This window comes from Schistocerca gregaria, chromosome 3 (assembly GCF_023897955.1).
Source record: "Schistocerca gregaria isolate iqSchGreg1 chromosome 3, iqSchGreg1.2, whole genome shotgun sequence".
NCBI lineage: Eukaryota > Metazoa > Arthropoda > Insecta > Orthoptera > Acrididae > Schistocerca > Schistocerca gregaria.
The window spans coordinates 275,530,721-275,542,923 of record NC_064922.1 but is presented as its reverse complement, the minus strand read 5'-3'; the positions used below and the strand labels follow the sequence as shown (position 1 = coordinate 275,542,923).

Below are 12,203 nucleotides of genomic sequence, written 5' to 3'. Positions count from 1 at the left end.
CTGATGTTTTCTTGCTCTGTCGTAACGACACCACTAACTGTCAGTATAGACTAACCGTTTTGTGACCATGCGTTCACACTCAAGAACTTTCAACCAAGGGCAAAATAAGCATTAATAGCTTGCTGTTGCTACATGTACTTGGAGGTACTCACCAAACTAAAAACATACTACTGGTAAAGCTATAATTATTAGTCTGCAAATGAAGTAAATAGTGATGTAATGTTATTCAAGACATTGTCCTCAGTCATAAACATAAATACCTTCTCTTCTTCCCATTACCGCCTCTGTTTGGCTTTATGATCTGCTCTGTACTAAACCATCTGCCAACAGCTCGCAGATCGGTGCATCTAACAGGCGCAGGATGTTTTCGCTATGTGTTCATACAAACTCTTCCCACAGAAAAACACTAGTGTGTTTTCTCATGTGTTTCATGTAGAACTCATGTGTACAGGGGAGCTTTCAATAAGTAATACAATATATTTCTTTTCTACGCCAATTTTGGTTGAAAAAATGCGGAATTTGCTCCGGGACATCGTGGAATATTCCCCCTTTAGTTCTTATAGTTTCAGTTTCGTTAGGTGGTGGCGCTGTACGTTGCCTTCAAAATGGCCTCCGTAACGGAGGTGTGTCCCAAGCAGGGAGCTGTAACTACTTATCCTAAATTATCCTAAGGACAAACACACACACCCATGCCCTAGGGAGGACTCGAACCTCCGCCGGGATCAGCCGCACAGTCCATGACTGCAGCGCCTGACACCGCTCGGCTAATGTTAGAGAGTCCTGGAAGTGAACAAATGCATGGTGAGTCATTGGGCGAGTTAGAATGTAGTTCACGGGTAAACAGCCGGAGGTCAGTGTCCAATGTGTATAATATTTCGGCAAGAGATCACGTTGCCATAATCAAATACGATGGTGAACTGGCTGCACAGAAGCTGGAACGGTGTTTTTATCTCTTTTCCCTCCCTCCAAATGGTTCAAATGACTCTGAGCACTATGGGACTCAACTGCTGTGGTCATCAGTCCCCTAGAACTTAGGAGTATTTAAACCTAACTAACCTAAGGACATCACACACATCCACGCCCGAGGCAGGATTCGAACCTTCGACCGTAGCAGTCGCACGGTTCCGGACTGCGCGCCTAGAACCGCGAGACCACTGCGGCCGGCTCCCTCCCTCCATCCTGAAGCTTTTCGTCACTTCGTGCCCAGGTGTGGGAACATGGCAAGTATCTCCTTCTCCACTTCCGCCAACTTGTCGCTCTGTGTGATGTCCGTGCCAACGAACACATATTGGCAGCGTCTCTGTGCTGCTCTGCCAGACCCCAAAGTCAGTTTGCTGTAGGATATCTCGCTCCTATTCTAAATCAGGCTGCGAGTATCTCCCCAGGTCTTGCAAACTATGTTGTTATTGTCTCGATTGATCAGATGTTTCCTTACTCGAATCTCAATGGGTTATTTAACGACGCAGTCGCAGAAGTTAACCATTTGTGTCAGAGTCGGAGTATGGTCTAAATCCAGCGCACGTAATTCTGAAGATGCAGATTAAACGACTGCCGACCTGTTAGGTTTCTGTATCTTGGTGTGCTGTTGGTGGTCACAGCAACCATCTTCGACAGTACGCACTGTCTTTGGAAGGCGATTTGATAGACTTCTGCCATCAGCAATCAGAAGCCGTCCTTGACCTTAGTAGGGTGTGCCCGCTTTTTAGTTGGTGGCCAGAAATTAGTCTCCACTTCGTATTTTTGAGAATTGGTCCCAACTTTGCAGGTAATGCACCACGAAACGGAATAAATGCTGTGGCCGTATCTGGCTCAGTAACTTCTTCTGTTTTGTTAGTTTTGTTTCCAAAGGGTAACAGTTATACTCAATGACTGTATTAATTTCAAGTAGTAAAGGGTACAGCAATCAGTCGCAAATGCTGTTTGTTCCACACTTATATTTCGGTCATTGTGTGGTCATCTTCAGTACAGTAAATAAAAGTTAAATCATTAAAACAACATGCATAGCACATAGTCCCAACTGCATTATTCACATCAGAGGTCAGGTGTAAGAACTTGACGAGCCCCTGCGCCCGCATCCCAGCACGTCAATAGCAGATGGGGAGTCTGGTCGGTGAAAAGTGGAGGGGGTGGAGGAGGTGAACGCAGCGCTACATGTCCTAGGCAATCATTTTCTAAATGCAGCTAATAATGACAAGGTGGTTATATATTGAAATATTGTGTCTGTTGATGCTGAGAGTCTGTTGATCACCCGGGATGATATTTGTGGAATAATCTGCTTTCATAAAGAGGAGATAGGGGTTCCTCTAAGTAGCTTTCCTGCCATCTGCTACATTACCCTTTAATTTCTGGCGTACACTTGCGAACATATTATTTCCTACAAATGTTTAGTATATTTTATCAACCCAATACGCTGTTGGTTTGTCTACGTTTCAGCAACTTAAAGTTCGCACCTACCACGTGCCCATGAGGTTCGGCCTCATGCACATGATTGCATGCAACGTCTGCGTCTGGCTCAATGTCCTCATTCAGGAGACCAAGCACGAAATCATCGCACTCTACTCGACGAGTTCAGGTACTTTCTTCTACTCCCAGCTTTAGTAGATAAAAGCCATGATTATGTCTGCCATCAATTTTGAAACAAATTATTTTAATACCAAAACTTCAAACTGCAAATATCAGCAATATTTAGTTCACAAATTTAAATGCGTAAAAATTAATTCATATATAGCATGTGAAATTAAAAACCTTTCAGCCGGCAAATTTCAACGCTGACACTGGTTGCCAGGTAAGTAAGGTTGAAATTTTATCTTTAATTGATGTCTATCGAACAGCAGAGTCCCGAACCGCCTCTAAAAAGATGGACATATAGCGAACTCATATATACACTCCTGGAAATTGAAATAAGAACACCGTGAATTCATTGTCCCAGGAAGGGGAAACTTTATTGACACATTCCTGGGGTCAGATACATCACATGATCACACTGACAGAACCACAGGCACACAGACACAGGCAACAGAGCATGCACAATGTCGGCACTAGTACAGTGTATATCCACCTTTCGCAGCAATGCAGGCTACTATTCTCCCATGGAGACGATCGTAGAGATGCTGGACGTAGTCCTGTGGAACGGCTTGCCATGCCATTTCCACCTGGCGTCTCAGTTGGACCAGCGTTCGTGCTGGAAGTGCAGATCGCGTGAGACGACACTTCATCCAGTCCCAAACATGCTCAATGGGGGACAGATCCGGAGATCTTGCTGGCCAGGGTAGTTGACTTACACCTTCTAGAGCACGTTGGGTGCCACGGGATACATGCGGACGTGCATTGTCCTGTTGGAACAGCAAGTTCCCTTGCCGGTCTAGGAATGGTAGAACGATGGGTTCGATGACGGTTTGGATGTACCGTGCACTATTCAGTCTCCCCTCGACGATCACCAGAGGTGTACGGCCAGTGTAGGAGATCGCTCCCCACACCATGATGCCGGGTGTTAGCCCTGTGTGCCTCGGTCGTATGCAGTCCTGATTGTGGCGCTCACCTGCACGGCGCCAAACACGCATACGACCATCATTGGCACCAAGGCAGAAGCGACTCTCATCGCTGAAGACGACACGTCTCCATTCGTTCCTCCATTCACGCCTGTCGCGACACCACTGGAGGCGGGCTGCACGATGTTGAGGCGTGAGCGGAAGACGGCCTAACGGTGTGCGGGACCGTAGCCCAGCTTCATGGAGACGGTTGCGAATGGTCCTCGCCGATACCCCAGGAGCAACAGTGTCCCTAACTTGCTGGGAAGTGGCGGTGCGGTCCCCTACGGCACTGCGTAGGATCCTACGGTCTTGGCGTGCATCCGTGCGTCGCTGCGGTCCGGTCCCAGGTCGACGGGCACGTGCACCCTCCGCCGACCACTGGCGACAACATCGATGTACTGTGGAGACCTCACGCCCCACGTGTTGAGCAATTCGGCGGTACGTCCACCCGGCCTCCCGCATGCCCACTATACGCCCTCGCTCAAAGTCCGTCAACTGCACATACGGTTCACGTCCACGCTGTCGCGGCATGCTACCAGTGTTAAAGACTGCGATGGAGCTCCGTATGCCACGGCAAACTGGCTGACACTGACGGCGGCGGTGCACAAATGCTGCGCAGCTAGCGCCATTCGACGGCCAACACCGCGGTTCCTGGTGTGTCCGCTGTGCCGTGCGTGTGATCATTGCTTGTACAGCCCTCTCGCAGTGTCCGGAGCAAGTATGGTGGGTCTGACACACCGGTGTCAATGTGTTCTTTTTTCCATTTCCAGGAGTGTAGATCGACCTCCAGAAAACTGCGTGTATTTGATTTGATTAGTATTCTGGAGGATTTAAAACAATGTAATGGGCGCTTTGATTGACTTGTGTGACTTAAACAGATCGTTCAAAGGTCGCGAGCTGATTGTTGCGTCCAAGAATTACCACTGGTGCGCTGTTACTTTATGCATTCCATGGAAATTTAAAACAGTCTTCACAATATGAAATACAGTGAAGAGCCAAAGAATCTGTTGCATCTACGTAATATCGTGTAGGGCCCCACGAGCACGCAGGAGTGCCGCAACACGACGTGGTAAGGACTCGACTAATGGCTGAAGTAATGCTGGAGGGAACTGACACCATGAATTATGTAGGGCTGTCCATAAATCAGAAACGAGAAGGTAGAGATTTCTTCTGAACAGCACGTTGCAAGGCATCCCATATATGCCCAATAATGTTCATGTGGGGGGTTTGGTGGCCAGCGGAAATGTTTAAACTCAGAAGAGTGTTCCTGGAGCCACTCTGTAGCAATTCGGCACTGTGGGATGCCGCATTGTCCTGCTGGAATTACCCAAGTCCGTTGAAATGTACAATGATCATGAATGGATACAGGTGACCAGACAGAATTCTTACGTACGTCTCACCTGTCAGAGTTGTATCAGGGGTCCCACATCACTCCAAGTGCACACGCCCCATACCATCAAAGAGCTTCCAGCAGTGTGAACAGTCTCCTGCTGACATGCGGGGTCCATGGATTCTTGAGGTTGTCTCCATATTCGTACACGTCCATCCGCTCGATACTATTTGCAACGGGACTCGGCGGACCAGGCTACATGTTTTCAATCATCAATAGTCCAATGTTGGTGTTGACGGGCCTGGCGAGGCATAAAGCTTTGTGTCAGACATCAAGGTTACACGAGTGGGCGTTTGGCTTCGAAAGCCCATACCGATGATGTTTCGTGGAATGGTTCACGCGCTGGCCCTTGTCGATGGCCCAGCACTGAAATCTGCAGCAGTAACTGTTGTCGACCGCTGTCTGGAAGGACAGACCAATTGAAATGATACTTGAAAATAAAAGCACCTGAAATTATTCCGAAGTTGCTGAAGTGGTGTCACATCGAAAGGTTTACACTATTGTAGAGGGCCAGGTGGTTGGTCTCTGTAGTGGTAAGTTTGAGTTGAGATGGTGTCTTGTCCTCGGGATGTTTACTTGCTGTGGCTTAAGATGGTTGGTTCAGATGGTTCTGAGCACTATGGGACTTAACATCTGAGATCATCAGACCTCTAGAACTTAGAACTAATTAAACCTAACTAACCTAAGGACATCACACACATCCATGCCCGAGGAAGGATTCGAACCTGCGACCGTAGCAGTCGCGCGGTTCCGGACTACAGCGCCGGACTGCATGGCCAGCTGTGGCTTAAGAAAGCATCAGGAACAGTCACACATGTTACTTTAAAACAAGCTACATTAATGGAGAACGTCGCTCTTGACGGTACATGATTTACAACATCAATAGTACGGATACTGGCACCTTGCTAGGTCGTAGCAAATAACGTAGCTGAAGGCTATGCTAACTATCGTCTCAGCAAATGAGAGCTTAGAAGTCAGTGAACCATCGCTAGCAAAGTCGGCTGTACAACTGGGGCGAATGCTAGTAAGTCTCTCTAGACCTGCCGTGTGGCGGCGCTCGGTCTGCAATCATCGATAGTGGCGACACGCGGGTCCGACGTATACTACCGGACCGCGGCCGATTTAAAGGCTACCACCTAGCAAGTGTGGTGTCTGGTGGTGACACCACAATGTTTCTATTAAAATTTGACAAAACGTTTTTGGTAAGTAACTACACTCATTTTCAAGAAAAACAGAATGCCGTGAACGACTAGAAGTAAGACGTTGATATTCAAAGGACGTATAAAACAGTATGTTCTGCAGAAATGATTAGCATTTGAACCACGTGAACCGGTGAGTTCAAGGTCAACATCGATATCGCAGCGCAACACCACCTATCGGCAAAATTTGCCTTGAGCAGACGTGCAGATTGCCTCGCAGACGTATCATTTAGAGAATGTGATGCATCTATCCGAGAAATTACTGCCCTTGTGGGACGAAGGTGTTTCGCCAATGCAACGGGTGTATTCACAATGATTCACGGAAGGACGTAGAACACGACCAGACGGACGAGGTCGCACCACCCAGACCATCCTCCGGGAAGATCGACACCTCATCCGGATGGCATTGCAGGACAGATCTTCTTCCTCCTCAGCTCCTGCGCAACAGTGAAGCAGAGTAACACATCGTGCTCTGACAGGGGTGACAGTCCGACGCCTTTTATTGCGTGCGCGTCTTCCACTTCTCCGCGCCTACCTTTGGCGAATGTGCAAAAACATGCTACACGACAATGGTGTATGAATCGACGTCGCTGGGGACAGGAATGTCATCACATAGTGTTTCCGGACGAATCTAGCTTCTGTTTGTTTGAAAATGAAGGCCGCATTTTGGTTCGCCACAGACAGGGGGAGCGACATGACCAGGGCCGGCCAAACGCTGCATAGTGTGCAGACGTCCGGAAGTGCTCCACATGTGCGCGCGTCTGCGACAGCCAGCGACATCTGTTATTAGACATGTGTCCTAAATGTACGGCGGCGGCTCCACTTCCCTGTTTATGTGGTACAAGCAAGAGCGCAACATACCCAGTAATGTTTACCCCTGGTGACCGTAACCTTAACAGAGAAGTACTGAGAAATGGCAGGTACTGTGAAAAAGCAAAGGACAGGAGATCTATGTTCTCAGTCGTTTAAAAATGACTGGGAACTGCAATTCTGTTTTGTAGCCGTTGGCGAAAACTCACAGTGTTTGCTGTGCCACCGAATAATAGGCGGCCAGCGTAAGTTTTCAATTGAAAGACACTGCAATATATATCACAAAGGCGAGTGTAGTATACTCAACAGTAAAGAACGGCAAGCATAATGAAATGTCCTTAAGAAAATGGATGAGACACATCAACTCGATTTTACTGTAGTCAAAGTAACTGATACTTATTGAACTCTTAGTCTGAGGGTGTAACTGAGGGCACCGAGAATTAGTTATGGGAAACCTTGCATTAGTTTAATATTATTTGAAATCATGAATAAGGTTCGTTGGAAGTCGCTAAGTGCTCTCTTTCTTAAATACTAGATCAAAAACATTACGCGTATTTACGTGCCGTCAGTCAAGTTGCTAAACCCACGGTTGTTAACTGTATTACTTGTCTTACTGGGTTAAACTGTTAACATAAAAGTGGACGCGTCAATGAGTAGACTGTGACAGTATTTTAAATGTTCCATACGCGAAATACCTTCCCTTGGTTGGCTTGCAAGCTGTGGAAAGAGCACTAGAATGCGCCGGTACAGAGTATCCCAGCAAGTGGATAAAGCGACATCTGTGCGAAGAAACATACAGGGTGTTTCAAAAATAACCGGTATATTTGAAACGGCAATAAAAACTAAAGGAGCAGCGATAGAAATACACCGTTCGTTGCAATATGCTTGTGACAACAGTACATTTTCAGGCGGACAAACTATCGATTTTACAGTAATTACAATTTTCAACAACAGATGGCGCTGCAAGTGATGTGAAAGATATAGAAGACAACGCAGTCTGTGGGTGCGCCATTCTGTACGTCGTCTTTCTGCTGTAAGCGTGTGCTATTCACAACGTGCAAGTGTGCTGTGGACAACATGGTTTATTCCTTAGAACAGAGGATTTTTCTGGTGTTGGAATTCCACCGCCTAGAACACAGTGTTGTTGCAACAAGACGAAGTTTTCAACTGAGGTTTAACGTAGCCAAAGGACCGAAAAGCGATACAATAAAGGATCTGTTTGAAAAATTTCAACGGACTGGGAACGTGACGGATGAACGTGCTGGAAAGGTAGGGCGACCGCTTACGGCAACCACAGAGGGCAACGCGCAGCTAGTGCAGCAGGTGATCCAACAGCGGCTTCGGGTTTCCGTTCGCCGTGTTGCAGCTGCAGTCCAAATGACGCCAACGTCCACGTATCGTCTCATGCGCCAGAGTTTACACCTCTATCCATACAAAATTCAAATGCGGCAACCCCTCAGCTCCGCTACCATTGCTGCACGAGAGACATTCGCTAAAGATATAGTGCACAGGATTGATGACGGCGATATGCATGTGGGCAGCATTTGGTTTACTGACGAAGCTTATTTTTACCTGGACGGCTTCGTCAATAAACAGAACTGGCGCATATGGGGAACCGAAAAGCCCCACGTTGCAGTCCCATCGTCCTTGCATCCTCAAAAAGTACTGGTCTGGGCCGCCATTTCTTCCAAAGGAATCATTGGCCCATTTTTCAGATCCGAAACGATTACTGCATCACGCTATCTGGACATTCTTCGTGAATTTGTGGCTGTACAAACTGCCTTAGACGACACTGCGAACACCTCGTGGTTTATGCAAGATGGTGCCCGGCCACATCGCACGGCCGACGTCTTTAATTTCCTGAATGCATATTTCGATGATCGTGTGATTGCTTTGGGCTATCCGAAACATACAGGAGGCGGCGTGGATTGGCCTCCCTATTCGCCAGACATGAACCCCTGTGACTTCTTTCTGTGGGGACACTTGAAAGACCAGGTGTACCGCCATAATCCAGAAACAATTGAACAGCTGAAGCAGTACATCTCATCTGCATGTGAAACCATTCCGCCAGACGCGTTGTCAAAGGTTTCGGGTAATTTCATTCAGAGACTACGCCATATTATTGCTACGCATGGTGGATATGTGGAAAATATCGTACTATAGAGTTTCCCAGACCGCAGCGCCATCTGTTGTTGAAAATTGTAACTACTGTATTTCGAAAGTTTGTCCGCCTGAAAATGTACTGTTGTCCCAAGCATATTGCAACAAAGGGTGTATTTCTATCGCTGCTCGTTTAGTTTGTATTGCCGTTCCAAATATACCGGTCATTTTTGAAACACCCTGTACCATACATGAACGCTGATGGCTGCGGCGTGCACGCTATGACCCGGAGCACAGCACGCGTGCAGAATTTCTGGCCGGCCCTGGGCATGACTGAGACTGCATTCGCATAAGACGCAGCACCACCTCAAGGCGTAAGGTGTGGTGTGCTATTACGTACCGCCACAAATCACAGCTGACGCGAGTCCAGGGCACTGTGACCAGTGTGACCTACGTGAATTCCTGCGACCCACAGCCATACCCTTCCTGCACAACACCTCGGACACCAAGTTTCAGCAAGAAAATGCAGGACTTCATGTTGCTGCCCGCACATATGCCATTTTGCAGTAAAAGAATGTCAGCCGATCGAAAAGGGGGGAAATGGTGAAACGACAGCTGCAGCGCTGTGACACAATGCCAACCACCACAGATGAACTTTCGAACAAGGTGAATGCAACATGGATTGCTATTCCACAGAACGTCATTCACGTCTTATACGCGTCGGTGTTGTCACGCATGGAGCAAGTTATTAAGGCCCACGATGGACCCTGTGTCTAATAGGCAATGGGACACATGTTGATCCCTGGTGACTGAAATGCTAATTATTTCTGCAGAACGTACTAATGCACATGTCCTGTGAATATGGACGTCCTATCTCTAGTCGTACAAGGTGTTCTTTTTTTCTGAACATGTGTGTATTATGATATGCTTTAACGTTCCCACTTTACAAATAACCGTTAATGTGAAACAGGTGGCCACTTAGAAAATTTTACGACTAACACAGATACAAAAGTGGGCCACAGGGAAAAGGGGTTGACTACCGGCGCTGTTGTAGACGAAGTCTCCAACAATGATGCCCTCCCTTGCGAGGAGAGTCATATACCGTTAGTTTCTCTGCACAAGCGCAAACGGTGGAATGCCTACACAGCCCCAGTCACGAATGGCTGCCCTCCAACGTAAAAGGCTAAATCCAGTTGGAGTGAGCCCGAAGGTGGTCCACCGGCTGGATGTCACCATGTCCACGGCACTGGACTTAGAATCATCAGTAGGCTCATTAGTGGTGGAGCCTGGAGCCACAGTCTTGTAGTGACCGCTTACAGAGCCGTGTCGCCCCATCGCTTGGTGTAGTGCTCCACTCATAGATGGTGCTGCAATACTGAGACGCTCTTGACTAAACTTGATCGGTATTTATACATTTACGGTGACTACATTCGGTGTCGAGGTACCACTTCCTACAGCGTGCACAAAAACTAAGCGGTGACCGGAAGTATAGCATTTGGCCTGCCATTGCTGTGGGGGTCCTGATTTCCTGCTGTGTCGTCGGTGTTGCGGGCACTTGCTCCCGGACGGCAGTGTGGAAAGAGGCTGGTGGTGTGTTGCGGCATATGACGTGAGCGACCACTTCCACAGCCCTTTCGTAACAGCCGTGCCAGCGCTGCTATCTCACTCCGTAGCACTGAAAAGTAGTGGCAGCGTTACACTATGCTCGATGACATACAACGTTTATTTTGTCGTAGCAAAATCGTAGGTAGCTATTTCTTCAAGTTAGAGAGCGAGATGCCTGACGTATTACAATTGTAGATCTTATTGTTTGCAACATTCGACACCACGTCTATTGGATTTAAGTCTAGGTGATATGACAAGAGTAGGAGGGGAATTATTTTCTTGCATAATGTTGTCACTAACAATAATAATGGCGTGTGACGAGGGCCTCCCGTCGGGTAGGCCGCTCGCCTGGTGCAAGTAGGTTTGAGGCCACTTCGGCGACTTGCGCGTCGATGTGGATGAAATGATGATGATCAGGACAACGCAAAACCCAGTCCCTGAGCGGAGAAAATCTCCGACCCAGACGGGAATCGAACCCGGGGTCTTAGGATTGACACTCCGTCGCGCTGACCACTCAGATACCAGTGAATAGACAAGATATGGTTGGTGACCCTTAATTAATACAAAAATCTGTGCTTTCCTTGTCCCCAGGTATTTTTTTATCTATTCTATCCACTTCTGTACGATAGTTCAAAATTTCTTTTGTTATAGTCACATGCAATAATTTCACGCTTAACGAAATACGACTCATTGTCTGCATGCACAACAATGAACACTGTCACTGTCACTGTTGTTTGATACTACTCTTCGAACACTGCCACTTATTGACACTAATCATTCACAAAGCAATATGTGAAAACCACGGTTAGTATAAATAAACCACTTTCTGTTATCTTTGCGATTGGTCATTTTTTCGTAAAAATATGTAATGCAGTATGCTCTTTTCTTAGACATGTTGCACATAATGACTCGTTTATTGTGGCGTCTCTTAAAATCGAATCCCATATATGGAATAGGTTCTATCAGAGTATTTCTGTTAGCATGGAAGTGTTGAGCGCCAAAACCTGTGAAATATTTGTTACGAAGGTGATTTTCTTTCTGTTGTTCACAATCATGCAGAAATAGCTTTACAGCTACGTATTTATCTGCATGATAAATGAAATATTTTTGCGTGCTTTGAGGGTGATATATGAATCTTGCTCCACCCGTCACCGTGTCCGTAATTTGCACACCACTGAATGCTAAGCTTCTGCATGTCTACCTTACTGCAGGTGGTCAAGTGAGGAAGGTTGTCCCCCCTGTGTCGACTCCACAATTCGCCTTGCTGGGTAATACACGTTGTGGTTTCAGCATACTAGTCTAATCTTAACAGAAGTACACCAAGCACACCACACAGACATCGTGAAACGATTGTGCCAGTATGGACAAAGGCAGGTCTCCTTCCTACTTCATCAGCTGAACGAGCTTAAATCGTTTCATTATATGTTACAGTATGATTATACACGGCTACAACACAGAATTAAAGCCGAAAATGTAATTGTTTACAAATATGGGAAGTATATGTCTATTACTTTAGTATTTTTATGATAGTAGCGGAATATCTAGAAAAAATGTCAGAGTTACCTTAAT

At 46.9% G+C, this 12,203-nt stretch overlaps 1 protein-coding gene across 2 annotated transcripts in view; it reads left to right on the top strand.

Annotated features, from left to right (window-relative positions):
* Positions 1 to 12,203, top strand: part of LOC126354785 (proton channel OtopLc-like) — a 223,333-nt gene that overhangs the window by 166,699 nt on the left and 44,431 nt on the right. For both annotated transcript variants that reach the window (XM_050004692.1, XM_050004693.1), the window contains exon 7: positions 2,434 to 2,572. In XM_050004692.1, coding sequence (XP_049860649.1) covers positions 2,434 to 2,572 — 139 coding nt within the window. The remainder of the gene's footprint in view (positions 1 to 2,433; positions 2,573 to 12,203) is intronic.